At 42.4% G+C, this 20,816-nt stretch overlaps 1 protein-coding gene across 2 annotated transcripts; it reads right to left on the bottom strand.

The window, feature by feature from the left end:
* Positions 1–371: 371 nt before the first annotated feature.
* Positions 372–20,816, bottom strand: cul3b (cullin 3b). Of its 2 annotated transcripts, XM_080543018.1 has the most exons (16): positions 20,601–20,816; positions 16,413–16,610; positions 14,353–14,466; positions 12,087–12,247; positions 11,608–11,722; positions 10,975–11,203; positions 10,347–10,492; positions 9,780–9,956; positions 9,259–9,429; positions 8,800–8,907; positions 8,532–8,656; positions 8,193–8,289; positions 6,151–6,285; positions 4,531–4,717; positions 1,490–1,635; positions 372–1,368 (listed from the first exon to the last, which is right to left on the bottom strand). In XM_080543018.1, exons 1-16 carry the CDS (start codon positions 20,664–20,666, stop codon positions 1,237–1,239), a joined length of 2,307 nt encoding a protein of 768 aa, XP_080399144.1. In that variant the 5' UTR covers positions 20,667–20,816; the 3' UTR covers positions 372–1,236. The 2 variants fall into 2 exon arrangements, with proteins under 2 accessions (XP_080399144.1, XP_080399145.1); XM_080543019.1 differs by lacking the exons at positions 372–1,368; positions 1,490–1,635 and adding an exon at positions 5,687–5,777 and having other exon boundaries at positions 4,591–4,717.

Consider the following 20,816-nt stretch of genomic DNA (forward strand, 5'->3'; position numbering starts at 1 on the left):
ACTTTCCACATCCACAACAGTGGATAGAGAAAGAACCTGTTCACATTCAAATGCATTGCACATGGAGAAATGTGACATTTACTCCATGGTAGTGATTCAGCAAAACACTGTTCAAAGTTGGCTACAACTTCCAACTATACAGAAAGGTCCTTTGAGTTCCTTTTTGGCAGCAGTTCCTAACTGCCCTCTGCATTAGGCTTTAGTTATGGTCAGAGGAGGAGATATTTCACAGTTCAGACTGTTTTTACTCTGCCATTTACTATGGTTTTCTCTGTGCTCAATGGAATTACAAGGCAGAGTTAGAAAACACAGAGGCAGAAAACCCTTATTTAAATGTTCTTTTTCTACATTTATTGATGAAAACAAGGCCCTGTACAATCCACTTCAGCAGTGAGTACAATAACAATTATTTTACAATTTATACACATTAAAACATGGTGCTAAACCAGTTCCATTTGAAATGCAGTAAAGACAAAAACGTCCCCTTTGAGAGCTGCATTGTGAGGAACCTACAAACAGAAGAAATAGTTTCTGGGCTGTTGATCCAATGTTACAATAGACCAGAACAGAAAATAGGCCAGAACAGAAAAAGACAACAAAAACCCAAACACCTTTTATAGAGCATAATGTGACTTATTCCACCTATCCATAAGCTAAAGCATGCTATCAAGCAACTTCTCTTGTTTTCTGCAAACCAGTAACATCCTTGTTCTCTTCTTTGATTAATACCCTCAAGGATAAAAAGGCCAATAGTGTCTGACAACCTGTACAAGTAGCAATGGTGCCGCGAAACACAAACATAACACATGTACATCAATATTCAAAAAGGGGAGTCATTTCAAATATTTTCTTGGTCTTCATGTAGCCACCTAACATTTGCTTAGTGTATGTCTCATAATATTTAGTTTATGCTCATTTTCTCTTTCAGTTGCTTATAGATCTGAATGCAGTAATGTGGTGATTTTCACCCAATACTCTCCAAGGCCACATTAGAAAGGTGAAACAGTAACAACGCTGGATCCCATCCATTTACTCCTCTCAGCAGAAGAAATCTAAAATATCTAGAACACTTCCCTGTCTCTGTAAAGCAATTTTATACACCTTTTTATGGAGGAAAAGTAAGCTTCCCAGTGTTCCCCAGTATCAATGAAAGAGAACTTCTAAATTCAATACGCAAAGCACAGTCCCAAAAAAGTCTCTCTGTTTCACTTGAACACACTGTTTCATTCACTAGTTTTATGCTACATAAGTGTACACTTTGCGATCCTCTGGTGTTCGTGCCAAATATTCCCTCTCGATGAGTCCTTCAATGCGCTTCTTGATGACTACAGGACTAGGGAGGAATCGTGATCGCAGCTGCTGGGTTACCTGGAGAGACAAACATTCCAAATATAGAAGCACAGTCAGCACACACTGTTATAGTTCACCAGTAACATTCCTTACATTTTGAAAGCTCAAACATTTCACCATGCTCATATACTCAACTGACCTCCGCTACAAGAACATTATGCTGCATCTTCTTTCTAGACTTCATGATGCGGACGATGGCGGCCTCGATCTCATGCTTCCTGTCGTCGTCCACTTTCTGACGCGTCTCTTTCCTCTCCGGGTCAGACTCTCCCTGCTTAGCAGCCACTAGACGCCACACAGAGACACAAACAACACACGTCACCTAGGAACCACCTTAGGGTTGGGCACTTTTATGGTTAAACCGTAAACCACAGTTTCTTTTTTTATAGCTTGTCAAGATCGTCCAGTGTTTCCTCTATATGCATTGATTCGCGGCGGGCCGCCACAAATACATTTTCTCCGCCACTAATTGATTCAGTTCACTTTGATTCAGGCTGCGCAAAGAGAAAGGCAGCGAGGTATTATGACCGGAGAACAGAAAAAAAGCAGATTGAAGCTAGATTTAGGCCGCTTTCAGACCTACATTTCGTTCTGATTTAGGGAGTAGTAAGTTACAATGTTGCAATTAACCTCATCTCGGTTTGTGTTTGCACTGCAATCGAGACTGAATCACTCTCAACACGCGCGAGGCGAAGCGCTTGCAAAACAGTTTTGTGATTGGTCCAAATTTAGCGGGACATTTGGATTTCAGGAAATCTCTCTCCTCTCTCTCTCTTCGCCCGTCGCTGGTCCCTTTAATCCCATATCCTAATCGAAAATGGAACATCTATGAAACAAATAATGTTCCCGCCAATGGGCTAACCGAGCAGCCTCGCACCTAACGCTAGCTTCGAACTATTCATTGCATAAACGTTGGTAAATGATCTTTACTGTATGTCTCTGTGCTGTTTACCTGTCTGGATCTTTACTGGATGTCCCTGTTTACCTGTCTGGATCTTTACTGTATGTCCCTGTTTACCTGTCTGGATCTTTACTGTATGTCTCTGTTTACCTGTCTGGATCTTTACTGTATGTCTCTGTTTACCTGTCTGGATCTTTACTGGATGTCCCTGTTTACCTGTCTGGATCTTTACTGTATGTCCCTGTTTACCTGTCTGGACCTTTACTGTATGTCCCTGTGCTGTTTACCTGTCTGGACCTTTACTGTCTGTCTCTGTGCTGTTTACCTGTCTGGATCTTTACTGTCTGTCTCTGTGCTGTTTACCTGTCTGGATCTTTACTGTATGTCCCTGTGCTGTTTACCTGTCTGGATCTTTACTGTCTGTCTCTGTGCTGTTTACCTGTCTGGATCTTTACTGTCTGTCCCTGTGCTGTTTACCTGTCTGGATCTTTACTGTATGTCCCTGTTTACCTGTCTGGATCTTTACTGTATGTCCCTGTGCTGTTTACCTGTCTGGATCTTTACTGTATGTCTCTGTGCTGTTTACCTGTCTGGATCTTTACTGTATGTCCCTGTTTACCTGTCTGGATCTTTACTGTATGTCCCTGTTTACCTGTCTGGATCTTTACTGTATGTCTCTGTTTACCTGTCTGGATCTTTACTGTCTGTCTCTGTGCTGTTTACCTGTCTGGATCTTTACTGTATGTCCCTGTTTACCTGTCTGGATCTTTACTGTATGTCTCTGTGCTGTTTACCTGTCTGGATCTTTACTGTATGTCCCTGTTTACCTGTCTGGATCTTTACTGTATGTCTCTGTTTACCTGTCTGGATCTTTACTGTATGTCTCTGTTTACCTGTCTGGATCTTTACTGTATGTCTCTGTGCTGTTTACCTGTCTGGATCTTTACTGTATGTCTCTGTTTACCTGTCTGGATCTTTACTGTCTGTCTCTGTTTACCTGTCTGGATCTTTACTGTCTGTCCCTGTTTACCTGTCTGGATCTTTACTGTATGTCTCTGTTTACCTGTCTGGATCTTTACTGTATGTCCCTGTGCTGTTTACCTGTCTGGACCTTTACTGTATGTCTCTGTGCTGTTTACCTGTCTGGATCTTTACTGTCTGTGCCTGTTTACCTGTCTGGATCTTTACTGTCTGTCTCTGTTTACCTGTCTGGATCTTTACTGTATGTCTCTGTGCTGTTTACCTGTCTGGATCTTTACTGTATGTCTCTGTGCTGTTTACCTGTCTGGATCTTTACTGTATGTCTCTGTGCTGTTTACCTGTCTGGATCTTTACTGTCTGTGCCTGTTTACCTGTCTGGATCTTTACTGTCTGTCTCTGTTTACCTGTCTGGATCTTTACTGTATGTCCCTGTGCTGTTTACCTGTCTGGATCTTTACTGTCTGTGTCTGTTTACCTGTCTGGATCTTTACTGTATGTCTCTGTTTACCTGTCTGGATCTTTACTGTATGTCTCTGTGCTGTTTACCTGTCTGGATCTTTACTGTCTGTGCCTGTTTACCTGTCTGGATCTTTACTGTATGTCTCTGTTTACCTGTCTGGATCTTTACTGTATGTCTCTGTTTACCTGTCTGGATCTTTACTGTATGTCTCTGTTTACCTGTCTGGATCTTTACTGTCTGTCTCTGTTTACCTGTCTGGATCTTTACTGTATGTCCCTGTTTACCTGTCTGGATCTTTACTGTCTGTCTCTGTTTACCTGTCTGGATCTTTACTGTATGTCTCTGTTTACCTGTCTGGATCTTTACTGTATGTCCCTGTGCTGTTTACCTGTCTGGACCTTTACTGTCTGTCTCTGTGCTGTTTACCTGTCTGGATCTTTACTGTATGTCTCTGTTTACCTGTCTGGATCTTTACTGTCTGTCTCTGTTTACCTGTCTGGATCTTTACTGTATGTCTCTGTTTACCTGTCTGGATCTTTACTGTCTGTCTCTGTGCCTGTTTACCTGTCTGGATCTTTACTGTCTGTGCCTGTTTACCTGTCTGGATCTTTACTGTCTGTGCCTGTTTACCTGTCTGGACCTTTACTGTCTGTGCCTGTTTACCTGTCTGGACCTTTACTGTCTGTGCCTGTTTACCTGTCTGGATCTTTACTGTATGTCTCTGTTTACCTGTCTGGATCTTTACTGTATGTCCCTGTTTACCTGTCTGGATCTTTACTGTATGTCTCTGTGCTGTTTACCTGTCTGGATCTTTACTGTATGTCCCTGTGCTGTTTACCTGTCTGGATCTTTACACGGTGCAGCTTGGAGGTAAACTGGTCGTTGACGGTGAACACGTGTCCGTTCTCAATCTCCTTAGACTTGGGCTCCTTGGTGAGAACACGCTGGGTGGGTTTACCACAGGCCAGGGACTGCAGCGCCCGCACCAGCTCCCTCTCTGGAATATCAGTTTCCTGTTGGATCTCCTACACAGTGAGAGAGAGAGAGACATGACATGGTGACCGGAGAGAGATGGAGAGATGGACAGGGGGGTGGGGGGAAGAATGGAGAATGATCCTCTGATCCATGACTATTACAAGGCCTCCAAAATTGTCTTGTGGTGACATAAGTTTTGTCACTATAGGGGCGTCCCGTCTTGCTTCTACCAGCTGTCGAGCAACATTGTAACTTGTGTCTCTATACCTTATACAACAGTTATAGGGTGGTACCCTACATGGATTTTCTTTTTCTTAGCACCACACTGGATTGCATTTCCCACATACTCACATTGATTGATAATAGTGGCATTGGGCAATTAATGAAACAATAAAACCCCCCCCTCATTATTGCAAATTTGATTCAATATTTAGCAGGCTCAGAAATTTATTTTGTGTTGACAAGCTGAAGAGCAGACTGTGTATAGTGATCTACATTCCTTTACGTTATAGCCTCAATAAATATATGTCTAAGTGCATAAAGCATTATTTGAATAACTGAATATTAGCCCTTGTAAGTCTGAGTGACAGGTATTTTATGTAGTCATTTTGTATTATCCATGTAGTTTATATTATCCTAAAAAAAAGATTGTTAGCATGTGATGCTAACTTCACCTATGGTGTTTCCTTATATGTTAGACTACACGTAGCTACATGTTTCGTAGCTTCAGTTTATGTATGCTCTGAAAAAGGGACGCTTAGTAGTGGGCTTACTATGTCTCCAAATATGATAGAGATATGTTTGATTAAGCAGGCTGTTATATTAATGGACATGCCTCATTGATATACAATAGCCTACCATTGAGGAAGGGGAAAGCAAGCTCACTCTTTACCAAGTAGCATAGGCTGTTCTCATTCTAGTATTACCCCCTAGTGTAGACTTAAATATGGAGGACTTCAAAGCGCAAGAGAGTATAAACACAAGAACGCACGGTTGTTGATAAAAATAGCTCCACCTACTTCACGTGCGTTGATGTACACACGGAGACCATGAAGCAGCACTTAAAGGGGAAGCATGTAGTTTTGCGCTTTGGTGCCTTCTTTGGCCACACTGAAAATGTGAAAAACGCAGATATGCTCCGTTTTATAATAGCCACAAATATGTCCATATCCTTGAGGCCAGTGCTTGACCTCGACACCAGATTTTAGAAAGTGCTTTGTTTCCACAAAAACAGCGCTGGACGTTCTTTATTACGTGATCTCCTTCCTTGATCACTACACTGGTTTATCATGGCCATTTCACAGACATTTTTTTGAAAGCTCAAATCTACATACTGGACATTTAAGTTTATCAGTACTGAAACTAGAAAAGAAATGTTTTTTTATTGAGATAGAGAGTTACTTTAACTTTGCAAAAACAACGGGCGGGAAGGAGGGGTCACACAGTGATGTGATACGCATAAGACTGGAATCAGTGGCTGTACCTCAAATATGGACTTCTCCCTGTTGTTGAAGAGCATAAGGATGGTCATTTGGAAAGTGGACACCTGCAGTATGTGCTTCCTGGTGTTGGAGCCTGTGACCTGGGCGCCACCAACCCCCACCTCCGAGCCGTCCTCCTGCAAAGGACATACAGAGGATACCAAGAGGGTGCATTCAAGTTAACGTCAATAACAAGGCTTACACATTGCATGCCGATTGCTTTTCCACAGACTCTCCCATGCTTTAACCATGCTTACTTAGGGTTTCCACCTTTCAGTCAGAGAAAGGTGAAATAATAACCCCTCGCAGTAGGGGCCCCGCTCCTCGGGACCACGACCACCACGGGCGGGGTGGGGGCGCCAGTGCTAGTAAATCATAAGTTAAACATCGTTTCAATAAAGCCTTAAGGGCTGCCAAGTTTCACCAAAAGTTTGGAGTGAGATTTTTTGGCGGTGGAGCGACCCAAAACTTTGCCCCTCAAAACCCCAAAACTGTGCCCCTCTCTCCCACACAATTATTTGTGCTAGTTTCCTGCAATTTTACATGTTGTTCATAATAAACCAGCACAAGAAATAAAAATAATTGTAACATTTGATAAAACAAGACAAATTAAGACAATACATCATATTTATGTAAGTCTTAATAAACAAATACAGTAGCCTACAGACTCTAAAAGAAAATTGGGCCCCATCAACTTGGTCAGCATTTTTTTTTTGAGGGACCCCCAATTGTTGTATTTGTATTGTACATTGTATTTAATAATAATAATAACAATGTTATATTATGTTACAGTAGAGAAACAAAAAACTGTTACCAAAACTGTAAAGTTGCAACGTAGGCCTATCATCTCACCCAAATTAAGTGAATATTAAGTGAATTTTAGAAACGGTATGCCATAGTGTCTTTGAGATAAAGGATACAATCCGTTTTCACACTCGTGTTGAATAACAGAAGATTAATGGAGCAGGGAAAACATGAGTGTGAGGACGGAGGATGATGAGCAAAGTCCCATCATGGATATTTCACTGCCAATCTCTCCTCCATCACCCCGAAAAAGAGAACAGACGATGAAACAACTTGCGATTTGAAAGTACCAGGCTACCAGATACGTACATGCACATATTTTGCAACCAGGGTTGCCAGACGGAATTGACCATTTCCAGCCCAACCAGTCTAAAAGCTGCCGAATCCACCCGTCCAGTGTGACCATAAGTAGTCCAATCTGGCAACACTGCTTGCTACATTCGACTTACGTGCAGCTCGAGTGAGCACAGGTTCTTCCAGCAGCGCGCGCCTCCCGCTTCGATTGCAGACTCAAGTTAACGCGCGTGCAGAAAGATGCCACGAAACTCGTGTCCGGTAGCTTTATTTAAAGGAATTTCTAAAATAAAAGACTTGGCAGCTCTGTATGATATATTGGAGGAATCACACAATGCGGGTGGATTGAAAATACGGAACAAACAGCGTTCCGTATTGGTTCAAAACGGGACGCATCTTTTAACTGTCAGATACGGAACGATTCCGTATTTTAAGGGACGGGTGGCAACCCTAAAAGTGCTTAAAGGCCCAATAAAGTGACTTTGATTTCCATACCAAACCGTTGTTTGCTTATCACAATTCGGTTGTTAAGTCTGACGTCCCGTGTGACGTTTAGCAATTTCCGGGTCCAAACCCAAAATTCCCTGCACCAGAGTGCCAGTGTACTAAAGCGGTAGAATGACAGTTCAATTGTTTTTTAGACTCTGATCTATTCATACAACAAGGGACACAGTATTTTCCTGTTTTTCCCATATTGTCAGCGTCTTTGAGCCTCGGAAAAACTCTATACAAATATAAATAAATATATACATACTTAATAAATACTGCAGTCTATGTGTATAGTATGATAGTGCATGAACGCTTGAAGCAAATGAAGGAAACTTTATTACATCCACCCTTACTCATCTCACATTGCAGTTAAACAGTTGCAAGTCCAACACAGTCTAACACACTCTTATCAAGATCTGATACTGACATTACTAGAGACTGACCGTCTCCTTCCTACCTTTTTGATTGGGCCGTGGAAGGTGGCGTTTAGGTCTGCAGAGCCCATGTGATGCTGCAGTGTGAGCTGCCTGCCACTGTGCTTAGCCAGATAAAACCTACAAGCACAGAGGCAGAGAGGGTGGTCAACTCTCTCACAGACACACACAGGCGCGCGCACACACACACAGACACACACAGGCGCGCGCGCACACACATACACACACACACTCTTTCTCTCTCTCTCTTTAAAACACATTGTGGAACAATGGAAAGAGCCTAAGCTGATAACCATAACCTGCATGAGAGAATATATCATCATTATGTTATCCAAACTGAAGATATGCTGAAGAAAACAGACCTTCTGAAGACTTCAAATGCGTGTCGGGGTGACGGGGGGATGTTACATTTGGGCGTGGCTGATTGTGTTGGCCAGTACCCCGTCGTCAGTACTCTCACTGTGAGATCAACTCCGCCCAACGATACCTGGGGAAGGCAAAACAACAATCTGTTGTGAGTGGCTGAGAAGGTCTGCCAGCATCTGAATGACCACGAAAGATTCCAAAGATCGACTGTTAACACTCGCTTTTAGTGTTCCCACAACTCAGCCGGTTATCTGAGCGCCTCACCCCAGTGGTCTGTAGGTGTTGTCGGAACTCGTCCATGGTTGTGTTTGAGATGCTCATGTCCCGGAACATTCCTTCCAGTTTCGAGGTGAACTGGCAGCCGCACTCCGTCTGCGCAGAGGAACCGAGAGGTTTACTACGACACTGATCCTTAGGAACTACAGGACAGAGAGGTTTACTATGACACTGACCCTTAGGAACTACAGGACAGAGAGGTTTACTATGACACTGACCCTTAGGAACTACAGGACAGAGAGGTTTACTATGACACTGATCCTTAGGAACTACAGGACAGAGAGGTTTACTATGTGACCCTCCACTTCGGAACTACAGGACAGAGTGGTTTCTCTGTGCAGGAGGAGTTAGTAAATGACTGGAATGTGAGGGATACATGTTGTTGTCTATGCAGCTCCTCCTCTTCCTCCTCCTCCTCCTCCTCCTCCTCCTCCTCCTCCTCCTCACCTTCAGCTTTGAGATCATGTTCTTCTCTGAGTCGTCAGAGACACTCTTGTTGGTGAGCAGCCTCCTGGCCAGGTGCTGTTTGTAGTACCTCTCAAACACGTCCTTCTCCTGCATGAACCTGAACAGCACCATGGCCTTGTCCAGGATGGACTCCACCTCCTGCTCTGTCAGCTGCGGGCAAAGGACAAGAGTGGCGTTACTCACACTTCAGTCATATTCTGTCCCAGAGCCTGGAGTTGAAATGCATTCAATTAGGATCGTCCCCCACTGATCTACACAGCTTACTGGTCAAAAACCATTCCTTCATTCACTGGCTTCTCCATTGTTATTTTTTTTTACGGATGGGTGGATCATTTGTGGGGGACAACAATGTCGACTGTATACTTGTCTATTACTGCGTTAGCCATGTTACTTCAAACGACAGTTAGAAGGATTATTTACGTCACAGCCGTACTCATCACTGGTACTGATGACAGTGAAAGGGAGTAAGGAGTAATGAGCCATTTCATCAGAAGACTCACTCCTTTCACGCCTTTCTTCAGCTTATCGTCGATGAACAGGGAGAGATACTCTGGAGAGCGGGAGTTCAGATTTAGGAAATACTCAAAGTCCCCAGCGATGGTCTGCTTGAAGAGCCGGTCGTTGTTAAAGGACTCCTGAAGGAAGCGGTCAAAACGAGACTTCAAATCCAACAGACCCTGAGGAAAAGAGTGAGAGAGAACACGATCATTTCAGATGAAAAGCAGGTTCTTGTGTGTTGCCAACTAGTGTCGTTATACACTATAACAGAAAGGGAACATTACCAACATACCCTCCTTCAATAGCTGGCGGTTTGCTATCAAGCAACATCTGGGCAAACCAGTGCATGCTAGCACCAGAGAAAAATAAAGGAGAGAGACTCAACCATTACTTCCTGCATTCAGCATGCCTTGCCATACAGTCTGCAAAGTAGTCACCGATTGAGTCTCTCTCGGTTTTACATTTCTCTGGTGCTACCATGCACTGTCTCCGTTAGATATAGCGCAATAGTGAACAGGCAGCTATTGGGCCTGCCCGAAACAAAGGATCTCACTTCCTGTCCCAGTTACCTGGATGTAATCCACAGGGTTCTTCCCCTCTCCCTCCTCTGACACCAGCGCCTTGCCCTGCTCCCGCAGGTACGAGCTCATACATTCACACATGGTCTTCAGCCCGTTTGGCACTCTGCTAAAAAGCTTATACATACACGCCAGGTCTGTGTTCACAAAGAGACACACAGAGACACACGAAAACACACACAAAATTAGTATCCAAAGACCATCTACTACCACACTGAATATATAATAAGTACAGGGTTCCCACACATGAAACATCAAATTCAAGCACCTTTCAAGCACCTTCCAAGGACTTCCAAGACTCAGTTCCCTCAAATTCAAGGACCCAACACAGCATAATTTGAGACAGAACTAGTTAAGTAAACACTAGTTAAGTAAAAACTAAGTAAAACATTTTTGAATATATATACATGTATATATATATCTTTTTTTCAGAAAGAGAGAGGGGGGGAATTCAAGCACTTTCAATGACCCATGTCTATTTTCAAAAACTTTTAAGACCTTGATTTATTTTTCTCAAATTCACAAACTTTCAAGGATTTCAAGGACCCGTGGGAACCCTGTAAGTATCATGTAAAACGGATCAATATCAGAAGTGAACTGAAACATGCGGGGGACTGACCCTCTGTCTTTCCATTCTTGAGCATGTGGACGAGGCCCGAGTTCTCCATCTCCACGATGGTCTTCATGTGCTTTGATATGAGCTCCCGCTCCACCACCTTCACTATGGGCTCCTCAGTGGACTTATCCAGGCAGTGCATCACTCGCTCGATCTCCTCGTTTATTCTCGCCTCCACTTTCTTTATGTATACACTCGCACTGTTCTCCGCCAAAAACGTTTGACTCTCCATCTGAAAAGCAACATGGGGATGAACACGTGGACAAACACCCGGCTCTAATGAAACTAGGGCTGCAGTGATAAGTCCATATATAATCGATGACGTAGATTATGTACGTTTGTAATTCATGCCATGATAAACACTTTGTAATACCACAAAACGCTAAATAATTGTCATGATGAACTGTCATTATCAATACAGGTTGAGACTAAACAAGTAATCAAATATTATTTTATTTTTTTGAGAGAGAGATAGAGAGAGAAAGAGAGAGAGGGGGGAATTCAAGCACTTTCAATGACCCACGTCTATTTTCTAATAGACAATGAATTATTTTTCTCAAATTCACAAACTGTCAAGGATTTCAAGGACCCGTGGGAACCCTCTGTGTGTGTAAAGGAAGGGACGCTGGCACTAACCTGGAAGAACTCTGCAGACATGTCTAAAAACGGGGCTTCAAAGTCTTCTTCGTAAACCGACCTTCCTTCCAGGCCTAAGATCATTAACATCTGGCAGGCGTTTCTGATGGCCCCCCTGAAGGAAAGAGGCACAGACAACATTAAAACACCTCCACGTCCCACAGCCTCCCTTCACTCCATGGGAGCATCCAGCCAAGGAATGGTCTTTAACGTGTTGTCTGTTTTGTTATTTTGCTTGTCATGTCTTGTGTGGTTCATCTGTCCTGTTGTTACTTTAGTTTTTGTTTAATTTTTCTTCTCTTGTGTTTTTGCTAAATGTGTTGTCTAATTGTCTTGTTATTGTATTGTTGTTGCATAGGACCCCCCATAGAACTCCCTATAGAACCCCCTAGAAAACGAGATAGCGTATCTCAAGGGGTTATTCCTAATAAAGCCATTTCTTCTATGTCAGAGCGTGTCCATGGACACAGAGGTCCTACCTGTCCACCACCTCTCCTTTCCTCTCCCGGGCGATCATGTCCAGTAGGGTCTGTCGGAGGTGGTCTCTGATGCAGCCGTAACGCACCACCTGGTCTCTGAAGATGATGAGACCCAGGTTATACACGTTCTCCACGTTGTTCTGCTGCACGTACACCCGGTCCTGGAAGACAAGAGGAGTCAATACACACTAACTAGCAACGCCTTCGTATCCCAGCTAGGGAACTGTACAACCACTTGCTGCATGAGGCCATATTCAGTATACGGTAATATCCAATCCTATCATTCCTGTAATGACTTTGATGTGCATACCGGTATATGACTGCACATCCAAGTCTCTTTCTTTCTTGTACATGTACAGTGGCAAGAAAAAGTAAGTGAACTATTTTGATTGGAATGCATTTAAGTAGAAATGTGTCTTAAAATTATGGTCTGATCTTCCTCTAAGTTACAATAATGAACAGACACAATCGGTTTTAACTAGTGCTGTCAATCGATTCAACTTTTTTTAATCAAGTTAAATCACAATAATATTCTGTGATTAATCAATTAAGTTTAAATACAAATATTTACTTATATAATTATAATGTTTTAGCTGGCAACAGACAAGCTAGTCTGAAATTGTCAGAATGAATGTCAGTCTATAGCCTTCAATCACTTAGTGATTAAAAATCATAATTCTCTCTATCTTCTTCACATGCTCAGCAAACACACACACGTGTGTGCGTGCGCGAACACACTTCATGGCCATTTCTATGCTAGTAACAGAGTAGCTTGCTAGTAAGAGAACATGTTTAGAACGTTTTTCTTGTTTTTAGTCATACAAAAGAGTGTATATTTATTTCAGATACTGTAGTGGAAGATATCCTCATTTGCAGTGAAGTAGCTGCCATCTTGTCGTGACATTTTTGTTTATCCCGCCCCTTCTTCACTTTGATTGGCCCAAAGTCACGAATGTAACCTATTACAACCCAGTATACAAATCAGTCTGTCTTGAAACCCCTCTACAGAGTTATCTGCGTTTGCCACGCATGTCAGGTAATTTGGTAATAATAAAAATGTTTTAAATAACGCATAACGGTTTCCAGATTAATCGCGAGCGTTGACGCGTTAACATTGACAGCCCTAGTTTTAACTAATTATCCATATTGAATGCATCATTCAAACATTCACAGTGTAGGTTGGAAAAAGTATGTGAACCCCTAGGCTAATGACTTCTACAAAAGCTAATTGGGAGGCAGGAGTTAGCAAACCTGGTGTCCAATCAATGAAAGGAGATTGGAGGTGTGGATTAGAGACTCTTTGACTTTACTAATCACAAGAAGCATCTGCTGATGTGAGCCATGCCTTGTATAAAAGAGATCTCAGAAGACGATCAAGCATGGTTGATTTGCATAAAGCTGGAAAAGGTTACAAAGTAATGAGAGTTTTAATCAGAGTTTAGATATTCACCAGTCCACAGTTAGACAAATTGTCTATAAATGGAGACAATTTAATACGGTGGCTACTCTCCCTAGAAGTGGGCGCCCAGCCAAGATGACTCCAAAGGCACAACGCAGAATGCTCAATGAGGTAAAAAAATAATAATTTTAAAAATAATTCATTGGAACTGGCTAACATCTCTGTTCATGAGTCTACCATACGTAAAACATTGAACAGGCATGGTGCCCAATGGACACCACGGAGGAAGCTGCTGCTCTCTAAACCATTGCTGCGCGTCTGAAGTTTGGCAAAAAGCATCATGACACTCCACAACATTACTGGGAAAATGTTTTGTGGACTGATGAAACTTAAGGTTGAATTTGTTGGGGAACAACACGCAGCACTACGTATGGTGTAAAAAGTGCACCGCATACCAACATGAAAACATCATCCCAACAGTGAGGTACGGTGGAGGGAGCGTCGTGATTTGGGGCTGCTTTGCTGCCTCTGGGCCTGGACAGCTTGCCATCATCGAGGGGGAAAATGAATTCTGCTGAAATATTAATGCAGAAAACCAGGTAATTCCAAAGGGTTCACATACTTTTTCTTGCCACTGTAGGCGTATCACCTGGACATGATCAATGTTTCCCCATTGGATCCTAATGCTATATGGTGTGTGTTGTCATGTCTGTGTACTCACCTAACAAAAACTTCCGTTTGATATCTAAACATTGTTTTGTTTGGTGCAGAATTTAAGCCCTGGGGACCATTGATATACCATGTGTAGGCCTTTTCTTTCTTCACCACACCCCTGGTTTTACCATTGTACCTGGTAGTGCCACTCACCATGTACATCAGGATGTCACGGATCATCACCATTGCTGTCTGGTGATCGTTCCACGCTTGGTTCAGTGTTTGTAGGAAGTTGTTGTTTAGTGAGTTGAGGACATCTTCGCGTACCTTAGAGGAAGCAGCACAGACAGATATTAGTTGAACATACCACATCACTCATCAACACCTGGGTCTGCACTCCTAAGTCCTATTATTAACTCAATGGGAACCTTTCACAGTGTCAGCTCATAGTGTCACTGACACTTAATTTAGGTTTAATTCCAGAGGAAAAAAACTGCAACTCCAACAAATCTAAAACCAAGAAACCCCCACTCCTCCCAAATATTTTAACACAGATTTAACCTGGTATGTCAAGTGGCCCTCGCTTTGATTTTCTCTCTGTTGATATGGGGTACCGCCACAGTAGGCATTAACCTGCACATTTCCAAGAACGCAGCTGATTCAAGCCAGAGAAACACTCACAGCTGCAAGATAGTCAAATTAAAGTAATTAAATACTTCAGTGGAAAATGTGGCGCAGCGGCTAGAATTGGATGTGGTTGAAGCATAATTGTTCAAGGACTGTGCGATATGCAAACTATAATCCAACAGGTTTCTAACTAATCACACAAGCAAACGGCAGATTGATCTGGTACCTTGACTATAAAACCATGGTACCATGACTGAAAACAGAGCAAAACCATACACACAAATCCACATTTGAAACAAGAGGCTTGTCAATCAGTAGGGCTTGTCAAAAAGAAGACTGCCATCAATGAAAGAGGCTTTCAAATCTGCAAGTGGCTGAGGCCTGAGCTGGTTCCTCTGACAGCACTAGGGATGTCCCCATCCCACTTCTTCACTACCGATACCTGGGCTTCAGGTATCTGCCATACCGATATCAATCCCATATGTATTTATTTATTTGTTTTACTCCTGAATAATAACAAATACTTGCCCAGTATATAGTCCACAACAACAGTTGGCTATTAAAGACCTGCCAGCCTTTATTCAAGCAACAAAAACAGTACTCTGCAGTACTCAGTGACCAACTGGTTTAAAGTTTAAACAATTTAGCAGCATTCAGCATTGAAAAAAAAAAGAAAAGTTACTGTCTGATTTCTAGTTTTAGTGCCTTCAAGTTTTTATTCTATTTATCTTCTCTTACAAATGGCAAAGCAATTATAGCACCCTTTTTTAAAGTGTAGCCTGGTGACACCCGCTGGTGAGGCCATTAACCAGTCGCAGAATCGAAGGGGTCGAAAAGTGAAACTTATTGTGTCAACAACATCGCCATCACCAGCTGGCATCATGGCATTGTCAGACTCATAACACACAGGTAGCAACTAGCCAACTGTCATGCACGTGACCACTGACTACTACTGTTGTCATCATGTGAGTGACACACCAGATCGGGCGCGCTGATTGAAGCCTATTTTTTTTCATGTCCGATCTGCGATCCAGCATTCTGGACCAATATCGGACAGATACCGATGCCGTGGATCAGATCGGGACATCCCTAGATAGCACACTGCTCAACTTGGTCATTTCCACCCCCTTAACCTGAGGCTGTTATGAATGGGGTGTGAGCCATTTTTTTTCCTGATATTCACTTTGTTTGCTAAGTCCATCACATCATCCACAGATCTGCAGAGCTTTATCAGTAATAGGTTTAATATGACCATTCCACCTTCATCACGATGTCAGCATACCAACCAGACTGAAGACTCTGAACAGCCTGCCTGTAATTTAATATTGGTGGGAGCCTGGATTCAAAAGGCCAAGAATTCAAGTTCTATTACTTTGAACAATAAAGAGCATCTTGGGTAAAGCTTGACTGACTATTCTCCAACTACAGAGACTGTGCAAGTAACAGTGCAAAAGTGTCAGAGGCATATACAATATATAACAGATTGTCTGAGGAATATATCATATATAAGGGGTTATCTGATTTATTTGGATATCAATAAACATAATCACAAACCAACGGCACAGGGGACTATCTAAGAGCCAACAGTTCTATGCTGGGCTCAACTTTGTACAGTGCTGTGCCATCCTGATTTGGACTTAGCCTACTTTGTTGATGAGATGCTCAGTGACGACCTCCCGCAGGCCCGTGTACAGCTTCTCTCCGTGCTTGTGCAGCACCATGGTGTAGGCGTTCCGGTAGAGCTCCTCAAAGCTCAGCCCGCTGTTGTTCTTCCTCTGGATCTCCTGGATGGCGTTCTTCAGGAGGTCCCAGATGTTGTTGACATATTTCTCATCCATGGTCATCTGCAGTAGACAAAGGAAGGAAGAGCAAAAGTTTGGGGATCTTCCTTTTCTTTTCAGAGAATATGAGCAAGGGCAGTTTGATGAACCTTTTTCATTCCACTATCGCAGAGTCTACACATGTCTGAGACCCCAGTGTCCATTTGCTTATTTTACACTAGGCCTGCACGATTATGGCTAAAATGATCATCAGGATTATTTCGTAGCAATATTGTGATCATGATTATTCATCCATTTTGAGAAACACAACACAATTATTTTCTTAAAAAAAAAAAAAAAAGATAAATAAATTTAAACAAAGTATACCAACATTCAAGTAAGCATATCTTTCAATGTATGACACATCATTTTAAAGCACTTTCATAATCTGTAAAAAAAAATACAAAATAAAAAAGACAAAAAAGACAAAAAGAAGTGGCATTGGTGCAATCACAAACACCTGTGCTTGGTCAGATAAATGAACCCATGAATAACTTGTATGTAATCCACCAGAGCAAGCTTCTTTTCCCCCCGCAATGAAAATAAAAAATTATCGTCCCCGGCCACGAACAATTAATCGTGGAGGCCAAAATCGACATTGCGATTAATATACGATTAATTGTGCAGCTCTTTTTCACACTTTAACTGTCACTGTTCTACGATGCAATATCTGACAGTTGCGTAACATCAAGAAGAGAAAGCGCCTCGTTGGATCATGCCATCACTTGCATTCATGCCATCACTTGCAATACAATGACAATGAAAATTCCATAATCTAAGGGAAATTTAGTAGGCCAATGTGACCTTTGTGATCCATGTAGATTGGACGACTACAATACGAAAACATTGACAATATGGAGTAAATAGTTGCCATTCCACCCACCCCAAGCTGAGCTTTTTAACATTACCTCTAAATTAATTAAATGGACTGCTAAGGCCTCTACAGCAGCCATCACACACTGCAACAATTGGCCATATTCACAGCTTGAAATTAATCCCTTGTAAAGTAGGACAAGGCAGCATGTGTGTATGACATCTACTCACACCAACCTAAATCAAAAAATATGTAAGGTTTGCATTTCGATTTCACTTTATTTTGACTGAAGCCTACGTAATCCACTAGGCAGGCATCCTTGAGTGAGTGATGAGGATCAAGTGAACTACTACAAACAGCATCCTCTCATAAGCTACGTTTATGCAACCAAGGACAACAAAGTGACATTAAGCCCATACGCCATTCTCAGGTTGTGGGTCTCAACGTTTCTCTCATAGGGCGTTCACACCAGCAAAGAACTGTGCCTGTTCGTGTTCGCGAACCAAGTCTGGAACCGGCCGGCGCGTTCAGACCGAAACTCAATTGGTTCGGAGCCTGAAAAGTTGGTTCGCAGCGGGAACCAGAAAATAGTGGTTCTCAAGCGCGAACCAACGTAGAACAGTCACGTCGTCAGTGGGTGTGTCATATTCTAGGCTGCAGAGACCAGCAAGGAGGAAGTAGACAAAATGTAATCTAATCTAAGTCTAATCATTAGTGATAATTTTTTTAATCAAAAGTTTCATTATTCTCTCTATCTTCCTCACATGCTCAGCAAACTCACGCACGCACATGCACACGCACACACGCACACGCACACGAACACGCTCAAACGCGAATTTCCAAGCCATTTCTATTCCAGTAACGGAGCAGATGATTAGTAAGAGAACGCGTGTAGAAAGTGTCTTTTGTTTTCAGAGAAAATTGTGTTTATTTCAGATACTGTAGTGGAAGATATTATCCTCTTTTCCAGTGAAGTAGCTGCCATCGAGTTGTTGCGACATGTTTGTTTATCCCACCCCTTCATTACCCATTGTTGATGACGCGGATGGTTCTGGTTACACTGGTATGAACGCGGGCTCGTTCGCCAGACAACACCAACATTCTGAGGTTCCTGAACGTGAACGGGAACCGGCACAGTTCTTTGCCGGTGTGAAAGCCCCATCACTAAGACTGCACTGTTCTGTTGTATTCTAACCCCGATCTACTCTGTGGTTAAGGACTGTTAAGACGGCTTGTTGATACTGAGTACATCACATTTCAACGTTGTTGAAAATCAATGACACACTCGCTAGTCAAGCCAAAACATTGCAATGCAATGGATTCGGTGAGTAATCCCCACTACTCTACACTAACTAGGTAGTAGTAGGGATTACTCACCATCCAACGTTTTTTTTTTACATTTTTCTGAATAAAAGTCAAAACATTTGGCCGGTTGCCAACTTGTTCCTGCTTTCACCAGCTGCTGTCAGATATGCTGCTGCTAACATAAGCCCCTTTCACACATAGTTCCCTGTAAATTGCATGGAATCCATAGCATGTAAATAGCATGGCATTTTCACCGTTCACACAACCAAATTAGCCGGCAATTGCCTGATTGCTCCCTTTCACACTATGGCTACGACCCGGGTCTTGAATCACGCATTCAACTAGATACAGAACTGGAACGTAGTAGACATGATTCGAACGAGACAGACACGTGAGACTGCCATATACCTAGGCTATATATCGGCCAATAAATCATACCTCCACTATGATTGGAGATGAAGTAGTGACCAGTTGTGACTATATTTAGTCGCATAACCCTAACCAGTTAAGTTTTAGATCTGAGTTTTATATATTTTAAATAGGCTATATGTGTAACATTATTTAGCCAGTTGATGTTCTTTACCCCTCTCTGTCTGGGCCCCTTAGTGGAATGAGGCCCTTGGCATGTGCCTAGAATGCTGCTTACATCCAGCCCTGGGTCACATTCAGTAGACTGCAAACTGTAGGACCACATTTGCACTTTCCAATAGTAGCCTAATCATTTAAAACATGATATGTGTACACATTTTCTATAGCTTTGGCTGTGCCCTGACACACTCACTAGTGAGGAGTCGGTCCACAATGGGCCACATTGCATGAGCGATTTGACTTGAATCAAAGACTGAGTTTGACACATCAATGAGTTGGACCTAAAAGCAATGTGGGGTTCATCATGACTTCATGTCACTGAATGCCTTATACTGACTGCTTGACGTGAGGTGAAACTAAATCATATGATGTGTCATTAATAGGGTTACACTACCTGATCACACTAAATCATCCCTGGATCACCAATACAAGGGGTCACAGCACTTTGAGCAACAGATCATATCATGGAAAAAAACAACAAACAAGGTTTTCTTGCCACGTAAACGTGAAAAGAACGTGATAACATACACACTGCCCTATTTCTAACACATCTAGTTCAACTGGTCCCAATCAGAAGTCCTAAAACCATTCGCTGTCCATCGTTGAGGTAAAAAACAACAAGTGTCAAGAGGGCCACAAAGCTATAATGACGGCAAATATTTGGCCAACATCACCTATGATGGGATAGCTGGCTACGTTTAGCTTTACAATCATAGGGTTTGCAAAACAAAACAAGAATGAAAAAGGAAGGACAGTAAACATGGCAAGCTGGATATCTAGCTCAATAACTCGTGAGTTTAGAATGATAAGGTTCTATCTCCGTTTAGAATGATAAGGTTCTATCTCCGTTTAGAATGATAAGGTGCTATCTCCGTTTAGAATGATAAGGTTCTATCTCCGTTTAGGGCAGTTCAGAGAAATTGAGCGTCAAAGTTTTTACATTCCATTATGTTTTGTGAGATGGAACCTTTGTATTTTATTAATTACTAACTCAGAAAATGTCAACATTTTAAAAATAACACCAGACAGGCATTAATAAACACCTAATGGATCAGATTATGTAAAAAAACTCAATTTTGACAAAAATGGAGATAGAACCTTATAATTCTAACGTCACGAACTGTCTGGCAGCAACACATCTGAATGAATGCGAACGAGCGTCAGAGACATGTTGTATGTAGACACACGCAGTGTTTACTGAGACACCGGCCTGAGCTGCCAGGCTAATGCTAATGCTAATGCTAATGCTAATACTAATACTAATGCTAATACTAATGTTAATGCTAATGCTAGCTCCAGCTACTTACAGGAAACGCTCGTATCCTCATCTTGGTGTCCTTCTTGGTGCCGCCGCCTTTGCTGAGGTTGGACATGGCTGCCTTCGTTCGTGTCTTCTGTGTTTACATTCAAGTAGTGACTGTGTCGGGACATGGAAGGGTCCAGCTTCCACTCTCAGACCCTCCTCGTTCAGTCCCTTACCCCCTGTTGTTAGTTGTTGACAACCAGACGCCAATCTCACTTTC

This window comes from Nansenia antarctica (assembly GCF_963989245.1).
Source record: "Nansenia antarctica genome assembly, chromosome: 12".
NCBI lineage: Eukaryota > Metazoa > Chordata > Actinopteri > Argentiniformes > Microstomatidae > Nansenia > Nansenia antarctica.

Coding starts and splice junctions, on each gene's coding strand:
- cul3b (XM_080543018.1), bottom strand. CDS start 20,666: ATGTCCAACCTCAGCAAAGGCGGCGGCACCAAGAAGGACACCAAGATG. Junction 9,430..9,779: donor TGAAGAAAGGCGTGAAAGGA/GTGAGTCTTCTG, acceptor CTTTGCCCGCAG/CTGACAGAGCAGGAGGTGGA. Junction 1,636..4,530: donor CCGTGTAAAGATCCAGACAG/GTAAACAGCACA, acceptor TGTGGCGTCTAG/TGGCTGCTAAGCAGGGAGAG.